Source organism: Diceros bicornis, chromosome 22 (genome assembly GCF_020826845.1).
Source record: "Diceros bicornis minor isolate mBicDic1 chromosome 22, mDicBic1.mat.cur, whole genome shotgun sequence".
Classification (NCBI taxonomy): Eukaryota; Metazoa; Chordata; class Mammalia; order Perissodactyla; family Rhinocerotidae; genus Diceros; species Diceros bicornis.
The window spans coordinates 17411256-17429935 of record NC_080761.1 but is presented as its reverse complement, the minus strand read 5'-3'; the positions used below and the strand labels follow the sequence as shown (position 1 = coordinate 17429935).

The 18680-nt window shown below is 40.7% G+C and overlaps 1 protein-coding gene and 1 long non-coding RNA gene across 12 annotated transcripts in view; one reads left to right on the top strand and one right to left on the bottom strand.

Annotated features, from left to right (window-relative positions):
- Window positions 1-18680, top strand: part of LOC131419980 (uncharacterized) — a 118960-nt gene that overhangs the window by 54372 nt on the left and 45908 nt on the right. The window lies entirely within an intron of this gene.
- PRUNE2 (prune homolog 2 with BCH domain) overlaps window positions 14999-18680 on the bottom strand; it is a 350844-nt gene continuing 347162 nt past the window's right edge. For all 11 annotated transcript variants that reach the window (XM_058565602.1, XM_058565604.1, XM_058565608.1 and 8 more), the window contains one exon: window positions 14999-18283. In XM_058565602.1, the coding sequence (XP_058421585.1) occupies window positions 18253-18283 (31 nt within the window). In that variant the 3' untranslated portion in view covers window positions 14999-18252. The remainder of the gene's footprint in view (window positions 18284-18680) is intronic.

The following is an 18680-nucleotide window of genomic DNA, read 5'->3' as shown; positions in this document are numbered from 1 at the left end:
GAGCAGGCCTAGAGAGCAAACCAGCTTAAAGTATGGGAAGATTAATTTCTGCTTGTAGTAATCTATTCAATACTACTGCACATGCATCATTTCATTTGTCTTTTATTATGCCTTACAATTTTTTGTTGAAAACTGGACATGATGTACTGGGTAAAAGGAACTGAGGTAAGTAGGCCTTTACTGTGAGGGTTATGTTTATCCAGGTAGGCGCTGGGCTGTGTTTACCATTTGCTGTAGCTGTAGGTGTGAGGCTAACCTTCCTCTATGTCCTTGTGTTTATCTCTCCTGTTGTCTTTGGGTTTCCCTAGAGCCCTCTTAAATATTGCCTGAGACACACAGTTCTGTCTGTTGTATTCCACGGAGGTGGGGAGGTGGGGAGGGAGGAAGTGCTCTACAGTCCTATGATTAGGTCTCTGTCTTTAGTGATCCTGTGCCCCTGGGGTGTGGCATTCACCTTTGCTTCCTTTTGTTTTTTCCCGTTGGGTGAAACAGGAAGGCTCAAGGCGGCTGGAGTTGGATATTTTCCTTCTCCCAGGTTGTTAGGTTCTGGTAAAGCAGTTCCTCTTGGGGGCAGGCCTTGTAAAGAAGAACAAAATGTTCTAGGCTTATATAAAAATGGCTACTCTCTCCCTACCTCTGCTAGAAGCACTCGGGAATTTTTTTCTGATCTTCACTGTGAGAACCTGGTAGGGCTCCTGGAGGTAAAACTCACCAAAGTGTGGGGTTCCCCCCTGCCTGCTCATCCCCTGGAATTCCTTACTCTCAGACTGTCTGCACTGAGCCTCTACAATTCGTCAGGTTAGGTTTAGGTTTTCCATCCCTGGTATTTGTTCCCTCAGGGGTTTCTGCTCCTGGGCTTCTGCTCCACTATGTTTGATTCTCTGTATCTGCCTGTTGGTCTCTTAAATTTTGGGGGTGGCTGTTGGCCCTATGACCTCAGTTCTCTGGTAGAGATAAGAAGGGTTGTTAGTTTTCAGTTAGTTCATCTTTTTTCTTGTGTGGACAAGAGAGATAACCTCTGTGGGGGATCAGAATTGGCCACCTCAAAATATGTGTCTTTACCTTGATTATTTTTAAGAACAAAAGACTCTGGAAGAAACTTTGGCTTTCCCAACTAACTGCCTAAAAGAAATTTAAGATAAAAGGCCTGTCTGCAGGACAGGCCATCGCCATAGATAACTCTGGGTATCGGTAGACCGTGAGGGTCCTTGCTAAGCCCATTCTTATCAAAGTTCTGTTTACCAAACATTTGCTTTTCCATTTCCATGTGAATTGCCTTCCTCCCCTCTGAAGTCCCAAACCACTACCCCCAACATCCTCCTTTGTCTTTAGCTGAAGATGCTATTTAAGATGAGAGCCTCCACCATTTTGTTGAGTTACTCAGTTTTCCTGAGTCTCTCCCATGTATTTCATGTTATAAAGCTTTGATATTCTCCTGTTATTCTGTCTCTTGTCAATTTAATTCATAGCCCAGCCAGAAGGACCTAGAATGGGTAGAGGATATATCTTCCTCCCCTACACTTCCAAGCTCCTTACATGCTGGGCCCAAAATCAGAAGTCCCCCCATCATTTAATTTGATTTTTCCAGATGGCAGTTTAGAGATACTCAGTCACCCACCCATCAGGTAGAAAAGCCAGGACTAGAGAATGCAGGTGAAGTGACTCTCCTGTCAGGGATCTTGTTATGTACCTGAGGCTCACCAAAGGTGGGGTGGTGGCTTAAAACACCTCAGAGACTGGTCTTAGTTCTCCTAGGAAGTCATTACCAGATCCCAAACTTTGCGTCTCTCTATAGTCACAATCAGATACTCAGGGGACTAGATCTGTCCCGAATGGTGAGGGGGAAGCATCCAGGAGAGACGCCCGGTCCTGCTCTGCTTCCAGCACCGGTTTTCTTCCACTTTCCCGACTTGCCCAGGAGGGGCCACAAAAGTAGGAAAGCTCATTTGCTGAATGAGGGTGGAGAGATGAGAATATATTTGACTAGAAAATGTTTTCAGCTGTGTTCTGCCCACACCCAGGACTCACAACACGTACTAACCCAGACTCCATCACCATCTGGTACAGAGTTGGGTTTCTGCAGGTGTCACTGAGGTTGAACACAGAGGCAGTGTGGCTCCCTGGGGTTCTCACACCAAGCCTTCCAGCCCACACCTAATGTCAGGGGCACACTATGCACGACTGTGCTGATCCCTTGGTGGTGGAGACCATCCCGTAGTCCCCAGAACCCAGCTTCTTGGACACAAGTTACTCTTTAGTGTCGGGTCCTGTATATGGGGCTCATATTCCTGGAGGCAGCCTTCCTGGCAGGCTTTAATTCTCAGAACTGCACCAAAATCTCCAGGTTTAGGGCAGTCCCACGATAGGGGAGGGAGTTCTAGCCTTTGAGGACTTTCATCTAGAAATTCCTTTAACCCTGGAAACCCAAACTGACACTAGCTTGTTATGTTCTTGCTGCCACAGGAACACGTTTGGATTTCTTTAGGGACACCAAGGGGCAATTTAGGGATTTGTGGCAGCTGCCTCTGCACCCCTCCCCAAAGCATCAAACTCTGTTTATTCCTGCCCTTGGAAGGGCTTGGGAGAGCACTCATTATCATGCAGCTTAAGAGACGTGGCAGTTCTTCAGTGTGGGATGGAGTTTGTATTGCCATTGACTAGAGGTGGTAATTTCCCTCTGTAGGGATTCTTGTTATACCTACTTATATTACTTCAGCTAATTTGCTTGCATTTGTCACAGGGTAATTTACCAAGCTATTTATTGCTGTTTCCTCCTTCCTGCCAAAAGAGAATTTCAAAAGGAGGAAAAAGTAATATCACCCTCTTTTCCAGGAAATTCTGGGCTACTGATCTTAAAGGTGGTGTATTAGTTATCTGTTGCTGTACAACAAATTATTCCAAATCTTAGTTTCTTAAAACAAGCAACATTTATTATCTCCCAATTTCTGTAAGTCAGGAATCAGCTGCTTAGCCTCACAGGGCTGAACTCAAGGTTTTGGCCGGGGTTACAGTCATCGCAAGGCGTATCTTGGGAAGGATCCGTCTGCTTCCGAACTCATTCACGTGGCTTTTGGCAAGCCTGGGTCCTTTCTGGCTGTTGTCCTAGATAACAGCTCCTTGCCACGTGGGATTCTCTGTTGGGCAGCTCACAGTATGGCATCTGGCTTCCCTTAGAGCAGTGAGGGAGAGAGACAGAGAGAGAAAGAGGGAGAGCAAACAAGATAGAAGGTACTGTTGTTTTATTAGCTAATTTTGGACGTGCTATACTATCACTTTTGTGTATTCTATTTGTTAGAAGTGAGTCACTAGATCCAGCCCACACTTGAGGGGAGAGGATTGCACAAGGCGTGAATATCAGGAGGCAGGGAACATCGGAGTCGTTTTGGAAGCTGCCTTCTGCAGGTTGTTAATTTTTTTGTGTGTTTCCCAGCCCAAATCAGAAATTACAAGGCATCTGTTACATAACTCTATCTAGGCTCTTGTGTGGGAGGTGAATTTAGCTGGGTGTTCCTTAGCGGAAGGAGATAATCTGGAGATGAGGGAGTTACTGGGTTGAAACAGAGCGAGTTGCCCAAGATTGCAGTGGCTCCAAGGACTTGAGGAAAATGGGTAGAGGAATCCACAAGCATCAATGTCTTGTATCCAAGTGTCAGCAGGAGTAGGACTTCTGATGGGGTGAGCCAATGTGTTTGCTGGGAGCCCTGAATGTCAAACACCTTAGTCTCAGGAACTGCATAAAAGTCGCCAGATGCCCCAGATGGCCAAGAGGCTGTGGAGCCACCTGCCTTTGAAGAGACCATGTGGTCTTGCACAATGAACATCCCAGTAGCAATCAAGGTATACTAAAGACCAAACAGTCCTTCCTAGGTGATTTTTGACAAACTTGAGCACTAAAGAGTTAAAGAGCCTCCACAAATGACTTATATTGGGAGTCTTCCCATCCTAGTGAATGGAGGCTTAGGTCTAGATAGAATTTAACTTAGAAAAATTAAGTTGTGTGATTTTTTTTTACCTCGGCATTGTAAAAGTATGCTAAATTTATATTTATTATGTATTTAATCTCTACAATTCTTTGTAGGTATTATTTATTCCTCTGCTAGAAGGGGAAATTGAAGCACAGAAAAGTGAATATGTATTTAATGGGCTAGCACAGAAGAAGGAGTGAGGGCCAGAGAACCCTCTTGTATTGTGAGGAATCGATTTACCTGGCTTACACAAACCAAAAAAAGGAAATGTATTGAATATAGCTGAAAAGTCTGGGATTAGGGCTGCGATCAGGCAGCCGAGTTGATGCAGGGACTCAGTCATTGGGATGCTGTTGCCCTCTGTTGTTTGTCTCCATTCTTTGATGCACTTTCAGGCCTCATGTGGTGGCAGGATGCCCACCAGTCAGTTCAGACCCAAAACCTTCCAGGTTCAAGTGCCCCCCAAAATGTGGAGCCTCTTACAAAAGTCCCTGCAAAGTCTTATTGTGTCTTTTGGGCTCCAGTTGGGTCACACATCCATGTCTGAATCTCTCACTGGGGGGATGGAATGCTCATTTTGGCTAGGCCTGGGTCACATACCCGTTTTGGACAATAGGGGTTGTGGAGGGACAGTTCCTTCTGTACACAGATTGGGACTGAAGAATGGGGGAAATTTCCCCAGAAATGAATATTATTCAGTAGAGACACAATTGATTTCCACCAGTAGAAGTGATAACTCCAAACATTACATTTTATTGCCTCATTGGGTAGTAACTGGTTATGCATCTATTAGCAAATTCATGTGATCATTCCTGATATAGTATATACGTCGCTGGTTTTCATCCATTTAACCAGTCTTAATGTAATGAGTTGAATAAATCTTTGACACAGGTTCACTTTATATTTGCATGAAAGTCATGTATTTAGTTTTTTTTGTGAGGATGATTAGCCCTAAGCTAACATCTGTTGCCAATCCTCTTTTTGCTGAGGAAGATTGGCCCTGGGCTAACATCCGTGCCCATCTTCCTCTACTTTATACAGGATGCTGCCACGGCATGGTTTGACAAGTGGTGCATCGGTCTACACCGGGGATCCAAACGCGCGAACCCTGGGCCACTGAACCGGAGTGCGTGAACTTATCCGCTATGCCACCGGGCTGGCCCCTGAAAGTCACGTTTCTAACTTTTAAAAATTGTATTTTAGCAAGGGAGAGGTGGCCACTCTCTTCCTTTTATTTACAATTCTCATTATCTTTAAAAACCACCTGGATAATATACATATCCTCAGGAAAATTGTAGCTTTAAATTTGCCTAACATTTTAAACAACTTGCCATTCAGGTTAGTCTGACTTGAAAGTAGATCCTCCAGCCCCCGGCCAAGCTGTCCTGGCAGATGCTGTGTGGAGTAGAGATGAGCCATCCTTACAAAGTCCTGCTCAAATTGTAGATTAGTGAGCAAAATGAATGAATGTTATTATTTTAAGGCACTCAGTTTGGGTGTCATTTGTAACATAGCAATAAATGATTGGTACAAGAGGACTTTCCTTTAGATATATCTTTGTCTGGAATTTTTACAACAAATACATGTTACATTTAAAACTTTAAAAATATGTATTTTGGGGAAAAAATTAAAATTAGAAATATAACACGAGTTTCTATTTGTGTTTCCATTACTTATATCCTAAATGAGTTACAATTTTTAAGTCATTTTCGTGGTCAAAAGACATTTCCTCACCAAATACTGCTATGACAGCCGCTCTTGACCTCTTAGATCTTTTTACACAAAGGAAAGGGAAGATAGAAGCTGCACGTGGATTACAAGGAAAGTAAATATTATCCAGTGCTTGAGCAATGCTCCTTTACTCATGCCATGTTCTCCATTCTTTAGGCCAATGAGTCAACCCTCAATTCCTATTCTCAGTTTAGAGAAAGTCTTTTTCCTGTGCTATATTTTTCACTTATAATGCATCTCCACTTATTGAAGGTGAGGACTTGGAGGTGAGGCTACTTTTTCTTCAGAACCCATTGGTCATTCCAGTGTTGCTCAGGAGTGACTTGGAAAGATCAACATTCCTCATGACCTTAGAGAGAGCTAGCTGTACTGTCAGAATGCTGGTCCTTGCCATCTCTCAACTCTCCTAAAGAGCTTGAAGACACCTCCTAATCGCTTTGATCTGAAACACAGGTGTGCCAAATCAGTCCTCCAACTGTATCCTTTCCTTATTCTTCTACATGACTATGAGTCCATTAAACTAACATATCTATAAACCAGACTCTAGGTCTTTCTGTCCATAACAGTATCAACTAGAAGAAAAATGAGAAGCAGACAGCTTTTTTGATGGACTTGCATTCTATCGCAGCATAATCATTGTTCCTTCCCCTTTCCAGCCTGGGAGGAGGGAGTGGGGCAGGGAGAGGATGAGGCTCATAGTCAGAAATTTTAGGCTTGGTCAGAGCTCAAGGAAACACAATTGATTCAGCTTATGAGTATGTTTTACTGTCCGGAGCTGGGTACATACCTTTAGGAGCCAGGGGCCCCATAGTGGCCTCCTATTCTGAGAGCCCCAGGGGCAAGATCTTAGGGTAGAGAGTAGAGCAACTGACTCTGAGTTTGCTGCTGACACTTTTCTTCATTTGATACTTTCAGGCACAGGAATAGTATTTGTGCATCTGTAGGGAAATGTGGCCTGGGATAGGTTATTAAATGCCAAGTGTATTATGAAAATTTTCAAATTTTCAAACTAAAAAATTATCTCTTCAAATCAGTAAATAAAAAATAGCTATCTCAACTTAAAAATGGGTAAAGGACATAAACGGTCAATTCACAAAAGAAGAAATACAGGTGACAAGAAATATGTAAAAAGTTCGATTTTACTAGTCTCAAGGAAATGCAAATAAAAACAATGGTATCTTTTTCTTGCTATTGCAATGGTCAAGATTAAAAAAATATCAAAGCCCAATGTTGGTGAGCATTGACAAAGATTCTCTCCTTGACCAAAGTCTAACCAGGCTCCTCTGAGCCCTCTTTTTGGCTAGGCCTCAACCATGGCCTGTAAAAACTACAAACTCTCAGCACAAATGATTTTGTCCACCCCACCGCCCCGCACCCACATTAAAAGACTTAAACACTAACATAGTTTCTAACAGCTCAAGACCGCATCCTTAGGATGACCCCAGCCTCTCTTCAAGTGCCTGCCTGAGCAAGCTCAAGGCTGCCAAAAGAATTTACTGTTTGTTCTGGACGACGCTTGACTATTGGCCCCTGAACACACTTTCTAAAGCATTTACTGAAAAGAGCTTATAATTGTGAATTCTTCCTCTGTCCCTTTGAGATGTATAGGTATCTCCTACAATTTACGAGTGTCTTTCTCAGGCACCTGAAAGCCATTCCTTAAAATGTAATCATCAAGAAGGAGAAGGCCTCTGTTTCCCAGTCTCTACAGGAGGATAGAATCCTAACCTCAATAATTGCCAGACACAACCGGCCTAATGGCATTTACACTGATGCACTCTTTGTCATTTTTCACTTCTCTGACTCTCCTGACCCTCACCCCTCTCCTGCCTCCCTCACACTCCCTTTAAGATACCCAGTCACCTCTGTACAAATCCAGTCGAGTTCACTTCCTGCTGAACCACTTTTCCTGTTGCAATAGGATATTACTGATTAAAATCTGTCCTTATCACTTTAACTCGTATCTGGCTTTGTTTATCCTTGACAGCAAGTGGAAAAATGCATAGTTTCACACACTTAGTAATAGTCTAAATTGGTACAATTATTCCTTAGGTGGTTTAGCAATATTTATCTAAAATGTAAAAATTCTTCAACCCAGGTGCTCTACTTCTAGCAAATTATCTAAAAGACTTTTGGACATGGAAAGATGTTCTGAACACAGACTGTGCATAATCTCTTTCTCTCTCTCTCTCTCTATGTGTGTGTGTGTATATATATATATATATATATATATATATATATATAGCAACAGATGTGCCAGGACCATTGAGTCTGTGTTTCCAACCCAGCGCCATCATTCACCAGCTCTGTGATCTTGAGTATGTCACATAAGCATAAAGGTCCTACCAAAATATTACTTGTGCTTGTGTTCGGGTGGTGAACACCAGGCGAGACTGGTTTTCTATCCTCTTCTTTCTACTCTTCTTTATTTTCCAATTTTTAGAAAATGATCATGAATTACTTCTAATGATGGTAAAGAACCAATATGAAACCATACAAAATTTGTTTATTCTGTTTATAAGAAAATCATGGATAAACTTGTATGAACTTTTGGATATTGTTTTTCTGGTGAGACAATAATTTTAAACATAAAAGGCGCAAATATCTTTTATATTGGAAATCATTGGAAATTCCTTCTTTATTGAGTTATACAAAAAGGTAAGTTTTTATGAGTCTCAGTGGCTTATGTTAGTGTTATCTAGTGTTTACAGCAGCGCTCAAGGCCCTCTCCACAGTCCTGCCCATCTGGGCAGTTACATAATTATTTAAAGTAACCTTGAAAATGTAGCCTGCAGGGGGCAGAATGGTCTATCCTGCTGTCTCTTCTATGAGCAGAGATGGCTAATCCTGGAGGCAGGGGGTCTTTCTCAGGGCCTTCTGCACCTCTATCACCCCACTGACAGCCTGCTTACACTTCAAGGCCAACTCAGATGCCATAACTGGAAATCTGTTGATCCTGCCCAGCATTCAATTCCACTTCTTTTAGGAAATGGCAATTTTCCTTTGAAGAACCACTTCTCCCCTGCCTCAGTCATTGTGGTTTGGTTTGATTCCACCCTCTCCCTCCAAGGGTAAGCATATGACTCAGGCCCAACTAAATCTGCATAATCCATCCCTTCAGCTATAGTGGTTGGTTCAGAGATAGTCAGGCAACCAAGCCAGACCAATAAAAGGCAGCCCCAAGTCTTTTGCTGGAACTAATGGGAAGAAGATGAACCCTTTCCAATAGGTTGCTAAGTAGATTAGCTCTAAGCCTGGAAGCTGCTGAGAGTCATACTAACCTACCACAGCGAGATATTTCAGAAAGAAGCCTACCACAGAGGTGGGTACAAGCCAAGAAATGAAAAGAACCAAATCTTGATGATAGGCTTATTATTAAAATGAGCAAAATTTTCATTTGATTTAATGTGACTTTGAGTTGGATTTTTATCACTTGTATCTCAAAGGGTCTTGCCTAATTCATGTCCTCTCTTATGACATATTCCATGATCTCTTAACCTTGTGACACCTTTTCTTGCTCTGACCCCTGTAGCACTCCTGGTCTTCTCTTTGATGCCCACTTTACTCTGCCATGAGTTCCAGTTATTGGTGTATCTGTCATCTCCTGCCTCCCACAGGATTGTAGGACTATGGCCACAGAGATTGTTATTCATTTTTGTAGCCCAAGAACCTAGCCCTGTGACTTGAACTTAGCATATGTTCAATAAACTGAAGAACGGGTTAATTGAATAACTATAGTGAATGAATGAGGGTCAGAAAGTAAATATTCAAGACTATTTCTACTAAGACAGTGACAGAGTTCCATACATATGGTTTAGAACTTTTCCACAAGTGTAGATCGCTAAAGTTATATCAGTCTCATCCCTATTATATGTGCCCATAAAGTTAATTTATATAAGGACTTTGGTTCCTTGCTCCTTGGCTGTGGAGGAGGCAGAGGGTAGAGAAGGACGAGGAACACAGCACCAGTTTGTCTGGAGACTGAAAGATTTAGACGCCAAAAGATAGAACAGGAAAGAACAATGAAACACCTAGCGGCAAACCCAGAGATCTGTTGGGATGGTCATTATTATCATATTATTTTTGTTATGTTATGTTTAATATATAACATGTGTTATAATAAAGATCATGCTGTTCAAAAGCATCCTTCTGTGGAGAGTTGCCATTGCATCTTATGCTTACATTATTAGCCTGAGGCATTTCTAATCAGTTTTGATTTTAGGTTACCAAAAGCAACTAAGCAACCTAGGTGGGATGAGGAGGACATGGTGAGGGGGCATCCTTGTGCTGGGCATCAAAAGTTGCACAGGCTGGGGAGGGCATCTGCACCATGAGGTTGTGTTGGTTTCAGCATGATGTGTGTTGGATCCCAAGAAGGGTGAGGACCCCATCTGCAGGAAGATGGACAGCCTGATATGGGGTGTCAGAGCCTGAAGGGAGTGAGAAGGCACAGAGTAGGAGGGGAAAGGGCAGCTATGAAAGATTGGGTACATGCCTGGGGATTAACCAAATAAGAAATATGTTGAGGATGGTGGGAGCTAGATTTCTTACCATTGGAGATGAAAGTTATAGATATGAAAAGGGAGAGAAACAGAATGAATCCAGTAATTTTGGAGTGGAATGGGAAACATCAGTGTGAACTCATGGATGTCAGTATATATATATAGATAAAGAAATAAATATGGATGTAAATGTGTGTGTGTGTTTTCCTATCTCTGTCCAGTCATAGGTCCTGGGAGCAATGACACCCCAATTAGCAATGAGCACGCCTAGCACTTAGATCTTTGCTTCTAAATACTATTCTCCACTAAAAGGAACAAGGGCTCCTTGAAGAAATGGGTGATTTCAAGGGCTGGGTTAGAGGAAAATACAAGACAAGCCTTGAACCCTGGAACATCTTCTTGTGCCATAGAGTAAGAAAGTGCTCAATGATTGATGAGGACATGTCAGAGAACACAGAAGCCAGATTGAAGGGGTTCCTACTGGCCCTTGAGATTTGGGACAATTTGAGGATCAAAATACATAATGATACTAAGAGATTATACCTATTGAATAAAATAGAATTCCATGAGTTCATACTGATATAAATAAATCAATTTAATTGAAAGTTTGATGAGAAACGGGAAATTGACACACATTCAAAGCACCTCCCCCCAAAATACTCATTAATTACAAAGGGGAAAAAAGTACTTTTACAGTGCAAAAGCCTTGTAGACATCACCTTAATCAAGTGTTCAAAGTGAACATCACCAGGATGCAATGAAAAAACAGAACATCGGTTCTGAGATATTGTTGTCATACCCGGATAACCTGAATGCAACAAGCAAACCCAAATTGAAGGACATTCTACATAATGTCGGTATTATGAAAGTCAAGGAAAGACTAAAGAATTATTCCAAATTGAAGGAGACTAAAGAGCCTCCTTCAATCTGAAACTAATGCCATGTGTGATTCTGAATGGGATCCTTGTGCTATAAGGACATTTATTGAGACAACAGGTAAACTTTGACTCGTGTCTGTGGATTAGATGGTAGTAATGTTTCAATGTTAATTTCCTGGTTTTGATCACTGTATTGGGTTATGAGGAGAATGTTCTTGTTTTTGGAAAAACACTAAATATTTGGGGGTGGTGAGGCATTATGTAGACAACTTACTCTCAAATGTTTTAGGAAAAGTAATTTCTTCTACTGTTCTTGCAAGTTTGACATTGTTTCGAAATAAAAAGTAAAACCAGAGCAAACTGAGCAAAGACAAGAGATGAAAAATTTGGAAGGAGCTAGAGGAGGAGTAAGGCAGAGGATGGAGTAAAATAGCTATACCTGAGAGAAGAGGAGTAAGGATTAAAGGGAATTTATTTAGAAGAGGAGGTGGGAGAGGAAACAAGATGTGACATAGTTGACAGAAACTAAAGGTGGGATTGGCAGTGGATTTGGAGAAGTTGGCAAGTTAACAGAGAAAAGGCTGGGTGAGTGGGAAGATGAAGAAAAGAAGAGAGCAGAGAAGTTAACTCATATTTGTTGAATGCCTTCTATGTATTAAGCACTAGGCTAGACATTTAAGTCCCATTTAACTCTTACATAAACATGAAAGATGAGAGTTTTATCCACATTTAAAAAATGAATAAACTAAGGCTCAAAGAAGTTAAGTAACTAGCCCAAAGTAATACAGGTAAGTAGAACCAGGATCAAAATCCCAGTATGTATGATTTCAATGACAATGGGATAGTAGAGAAATGGTCCCACCAGGTCAGAGAAGGGAGAGAATTGAATGTTTTCCCCCAGGGATTGTAGTGGGCACAGAGACTGAATGACAAAATGGTGGTGGGGGTTTGGAAGTTGGGATTGAAACCAGGACTTAAATAATCTGAAGAGATGTGCTGCTGGAAGTCATGGGAAAATGGCAGAAAACGAAAAGAAAAGGAAAGAAAAACATTGAGAAGCACCATCATTTATAGGTGAGAGGAGACAGAGGAGCTCAAAGAGGGATTTGTAGAAGGCTTAGGTTATGGTACGCCAGCTTGTAAGATGGCATCCGATAATCCCCACGTCCCAGTATTCACACCTATCTGTAATCCTCTCCCCTTGAGTGTGGGCTAGATCTAGTGACTTGCTTCTAATCAATAGAATACAGCAAAAGTCACAAGATGTCACTTCTGTGTTTAGGTTACAAAAAATCGTAACTTCGTTTTGCTAGCAGACTCTTTCTTGTTGGTTTCAATAAACAAGCTGCCGTGCTGGAGAGGCCCATGAGTCCAAAAACTAAGGGCAGCCTCCAGCTACCAGCCAGCAAGGAAGGGACCCTCAGTGCAACAAACAACCTTTGAGAAACTGAATCCTACCCACAAACATGTGAATGAACTTGGAAGCAGATTCTGTCTCAAGGAACCTTGATCAGGTCTTGTGAGAGCGCCTGGGCCATCACTGTGATTGCAGCTGGTGAGAGACCTTCAAGTGGAGGACTCAGCTAAGATGTACTTGGATTTCTAACTCACAGAAACTGAGAAAATAAATGCATGTTGTTTTAGACCACTACATTTTGGGATACAGTGGATCTTCATTATTCTAGGATTCCATACTTGCAAATTCACTTACTCACTAAAATTTATTTGTAACCCCAAAATCAATACTCACGGCACTTTCACAGTCACTTAGAGACATGTATAGAGTGGCAAAAAGTTTGAGTTGCCTGATGCCTGTGTTCCTGGCTGAGGTCAAACACGGAAAGGCTCTGTCTTTTTGTTTCAGCTCTCATACAGTAAATGTGTCCTTTTCACGGTCTATTTCAGGCCGTGTTTTTTGCATTTTTTTGATTTTTGTTGGTGATGTCACTGTTTAAAATGGTTTCCAAGCATATAACTGAAGTGCTGCCTAATGTTTCTAAGCACAAGAAGGCTGTGATGTGCCTTATGGAGAATATTCGTTAATTAAATAAGCTTCATTCGGCATGAGTTATATTCAGGCTGTTGGCTGTGAATTCAATGTTAATAAAGCAACAATATATATTAAATAAAGTGTATTTAAACAGAAACACATATAAAACATATATGTATTGATCAGTTGACGAAAATGTTGTGACCAGAGGCTCGCAGGAACCTAACCCTGTATTTCCTCTAGGAGTAACTGTTCAGTATGTGCTAATTCAGTGTTCTCAGTGACTTCATAGGACGTAACTGCCTTGAATAATGAGAACTGACTATAATTTGTTATGTAGCAATAGATAGATAACGAATACAGGGGGAAAACAGGGGGAATTCAGTTCACCAAAGGGGAAAGACTTTATCAAGGAGGGCATGATCAAATGTCAGGAGTGCGGGTCTCTCACTAGGGGTAAGGCTAGAGAAATAGTGGATGGAAGTTATTAGTGTCTGCCATCAAAGAATCATTAAAATGTTTATATATCAAAAAGAAATAATTTTGCCTGGCTACAGTGAGTTTTTTTGGATGGATATGAGTGAAACGCTAGGAAAATTAGCCTCATATGACAGTCTTCTTGCTCTATAAAGCTCACAGCTGTGTGAGGATTGATGTGTCAAAGGCACCAGCTTAGTTAAAAGCTCTGTGACTGCAGGGTGATGCAGCCAGGGCAGGCTTCTGGCAGCTGCAGCACATTGATACTGCCAACGCAGGGAAATGGAGCAACCACAGAAGCTGTGGAAGGAAACAGCCCCTTGGAGACCATAAGGACTTGAACACAGCTTTTCCATGATCTGTGGCTGAAAGTTCTGGTTCCTATGGCTGAAGATTTAGGGTATCTTCATTTTACTTACTTTTAACTTTAGTCTATAAAAGGTTCTTTTTCATTTTGATTTTTAATTAGGCTCCCAGCTTCATCCTGGATCCCCACTCGTACTCCCACCCCTGTACTCACACTAATGAGTGTGCCACGTCCTTAAATATGCATGGATTTTGTATAATATGTAGCATTATTTTGTGTGTGTGCATAGGTTTAGAATTTACATAAATGACACTTTGCTATAAATATTGAGTTCTTTCTTACTTTTCCACTCCACCCTATGATTTAAGTGTTGCTCTGTGAACGTGTAATTTATTGCTTCTAACAGCTGTGTAATAGACCATATTTTGGTGTGTATCCACATTTTACCCATCCTTTCCCCTCATGCTGCACACCTAGCCTGTCTCCAATTCTCACCTCCCCAGTTAGGTAAAGGGAGCAGAATGAAGACAACAGTCCACCTTGGAGTATCATTCCATTCATTTGCCTGTATTTACTTCTCAGTCTTCTCTTGTCCTCCTTCCCTTCATTGGGTAGAGGATAACATCCATCAGAACTCATTCCTAGAGCATGAGAACGTACAATGTCTCACTTTTTGTTGAGCAACTTGCCATTTGGTTACTCCAACAACTTTCCCAGAGGCAGAGCTACAGGTTTGTTTATTAGGCTTAAAAAAAAAAAGGACAGTGGTAATTCTAAGCTCTGATTTTGCCAGGAGTTTGTAAAAGTGAAAAAGAAACCCCCAAAACTAAAAATAAAATGCCATTTAATGCATTTTAATTTAAAAATAAATATAGGCATGGAAAGGCGAGGGACAGAGAAAGGAGAAGTTGACAAAATCAAGTAACCATGAAGCACGGAGATGCTTCCAAAGTGAGCAATTGCTGACTCAGAGGGTAGACAACACATTTTGAAAGCTTAGCTCCTTGAAGCATGAAAGGTAAAAAGGAAAAGGGAATAAAGTTTGGGTGATAAGAAAGCTAAAATTTATAGTGTCCTCAAGCCAGATTGATAGCCAGATAAGACAGCTGCCAAGTGCAGTGAGAGAAAGATTCTTGCCGACTCAAAGAAAGAAAGCCACAACTTGTGGAATCAATTTTTATTTCTGAATTATACACAGAGGCTATATGTATATATATATAGTGTTGTTACATATTTTTTAATTATGAATCCACACTATTTAGGGAGAATTTATTTATTTACCAAAACAAAGTCTAATAGATACTTTATTCTGAGCAATCCAATACATGGTAGAAAAAACTTTAAATATATAAAAAATTAATTTGTGCACATCTAATGTTTCTAAGGGAGCAAACTACTGAGGCATTGTGATAGACGAAAGTTGCAAACATAGTACCACAACTCAATACTTAAAATGAGATCTTAATAACACAAAGGCTTGGAGTAGTGACTTCCTTACGCGCCTTGGAGTACGTCTTAGAAGACAACCCCATAAAACAGTGTATGGCTTCAACAGGAACTTGAGAGTTTTCTTCCACACCCAGCTATTGCTCTTAAAAAAATTATCTCATTCCTTGACAGTATCTTCTGTGCAGATTTCTGTTCTTTCTCTTAATCAAGGAGCTAAGAAAAGAGCAGTTGCCACTTTGGGAAAACAATTCTTTTGCCCCAATGACCCCTTGGTTCCCTTAACTACAAATCTACAGGAAAAGTGCAAAACAGTTCTCAGAAGTCAGAACCAGAGCAAGAATGCTCAGAATGCAAGAGCTAGATAGCTAATAATGTGAATGTTTACATCTGTCTACCTATCTGCTTAGGGACTATTTTTGCAGGATTCTTCTATGATTCTATTTACTTGGATTGAGTTTACACAGTGGCTTTTCTCTAGCACGTGCAATTAAATTAATTTATCTTTTTAGGATAACAAAATAGCAGATGTCTAACTATCAGCCCATAGAACAGCCCAAACAAAATCATTGATTGGAAAAGGTGCTTGTAATTTCCATGTAGGAAGCTGAAGTTTCAAACAGAATACCACCTGAGTAGTCTTCCATGAACAGACTGGACAAGTTCAAAAGAATGCAAATGGTGAGACTGTTGTTGGGTCTGACTGACTAGAACAAGAGCCCTCGATCAACAGCTCTATGTCCTCAGGCTGGCACCACTAAGCTGAACACTGGATTCTTCATTACTTCCTGTGGCCTAGGGGACCATATAATTTATCTTCCAAAATGGGACACAATTGAGTGAAAGGGAGCATTGTTAATAACTATGCCAGGGCAACAGTGGTAAACACATGAACAAACCAAAATATTGGGTCACTGTACTTCTGTCAACACTAAGTTCTGGGAGAGGCATATTTTGGGCTTCCAAAGGCGGAGCTGGGCTGTGAGAAAGGGTGTGCTCTAGGGTTTTCTATTAGACAAACCAGATGTCATGAGGGAGGAGACACAAAAGAACAGTTTAAAGAGGATACCAAGTTGCAAGGTACCAAGAGGGGAACATAGGTAGCTATGGCTTACGGAGGAAAGAGTTGACCTGTGTGTACACGAGCATGTCTGGAAGGCAGGTGGGAGACGGACATGGAGCAAATGAGGTCAGTGAAATTCAGTCACCTGTGCAAAGATGTCTACTTCAAAGCATTTCAAGGCTAATGATACCTAGGGCTCAAAGTGTTGCAGATAGCTCTCCTGGATGTAATTACCACCCTGAGACTGTAGTGGAACCCTGTTCTCCACTACATTTTTATTTTTGCTAGCTTATCAGTAATAGGTGCTGCTGGAAAATAGGAATGGTTTCCAGAGTAAGCTCAGGACCTCAGTAATACCTGTATGAGCCAAAGAGGAGCTTCTAAGAAGGCCTCACTTCGGGTCTTGCAAACACAATCTGAGCCATGCTTTTGTGGCTAGGACTCCTTGTCTTTTTCAGCAAGCCATGTAGTTGACTGATTGTGAATGTCAAAGTTTTCTTTTTTAAGAATAAATTAGTTTACAGCCTTACTTGTTCATTCTGTTAAAGAAATTAATATCTACATACAAATAGGGCAAGGGAGGATGGATGTGCTAGAGTAGGACTCAGCAAACTTTTTCGGTAAAGACAGTCAATGTTTTAGGCTTTCTGGGCCGTGTGGTTTGTCGCAACTTTGCAGTTGTAGTGCAAGAGCAGCCAGGGAGAGTTTGTAAACAAATCTGTTTCAATAAAACACAATAAAACTTTATTCTTGGAAACTGAAATCTGATTAATTTTCATGTGTCATGAAATATTAAGAAAAATTATTTTTCAACCCAAAGTGTGAAAACTATTCTTAACTTACGGGCCACATGAAAATAGCTAGATTTGGCTATAGTTTGCAATCCCATTGCTAGAGGCCCACAGATTCAAAATCACGTTGGTATTTTAAAGGGATATGAAGATTACGAAGGAGTATTTTGTAGGTGATAGTACATACTCATATTTAATTTTAAACCTGTGATCAGTTAGAGTGTTTTAAAGCAGATTACTTTTTATAATACATGTGAGAGAGAAATTCAGACAACTGAATGTTACCAAATAATGAATTTCTGAGCAGGCTACCTTACATTTGAGTCTTGAGCCTTTAAAGCATAACATCTTAAACTAAGTTCATGGCCTGAAGCATGCTATCAAAATGTCTATCAAAATGCAAACAGTAATCCTTAAGTTTCTCAATGTGGAGGTCTTTGACATTCATTGGAAAAATGATGATTTTTTAAAAGAGCAATTCGCAGAAAACATGATGCCCAATTTGATAACTAAATAGAATTGATGTGAATTACAAAGCCTGACTTCTCTTTGAGAAGCTAGAGATGATTCATGTGGACAAGAACCAAGTGGGCACTTAGCTGACGGTGGTTTCACACTTGTGTCTGGTTTATGGTGGTGTTAAGCTTAGAATTTTAAAGGTGGACAACTTTCCAGGGAGAGTTGAGCCTGTGTATTTTAAACCTAAAATGATCACCAAGGAGAAATCCAGCTAATCTATGGAAACAAATCCACTCAAAATGAATGGTGGATTGAAGTTATCTTATTGGTCAATACCAGTCTAAGACGAAATACCACTGCACCAAGGGTTAACAAAATATTGAAATGGAAGGTCCTACTTTCTTGCTAAGGTTCAACTAAAATCTTTGAGGCACATGATTGGCAAAATAGGAAAATACACACAATTTCATAAAACGTGTTAAGAGTAAACAAATTCCCTTACTGTTTTTCCCCTTAGAAATTTAGAATGGCACCAGGTAGTGCAAAGTGGAAAAAAGGACCATCAGCCCTGTCTCTTCCAGGTAGATATGTTTCAACAGAATCACGAAGCAGAAAAGCATCCTCTTCTTCCAGCCATCGCCACCTAGGGCTTTTCTTTCATCTTCAGGTCCATACTTTGGAAAAAAGGAAGAAAAAAAGATGAGAAACATGAGAAACTGAATAAGAAACATTTAGTGATGATTTGTTGTGGCGTGTGTTTGCTTTTTTCCTCAAAGGACTTACTGAAAATAAATCATGCAAGTTTCTTATGCTAGAAAAATATGGTAAAACACAATCCTCCCCTAGTTGCCAAGGCTTTCTCTAAAATATGGAATTGGTTTATTTTTACAAAACTGTTTCTGGAAGCATTTTACGCCTTTCAAAATGATCTAGGGAGACAAAAGACTCCTGTGCAAAAGTTGATTAAGATAAGGAACATTATTGCATTTTGGAAATAAGAGATCTACCTAGTTTTAGTAATGACCTTTCCTTGTGAGGTAAATAGATGATCTGCCCAAAATAAGTAACATC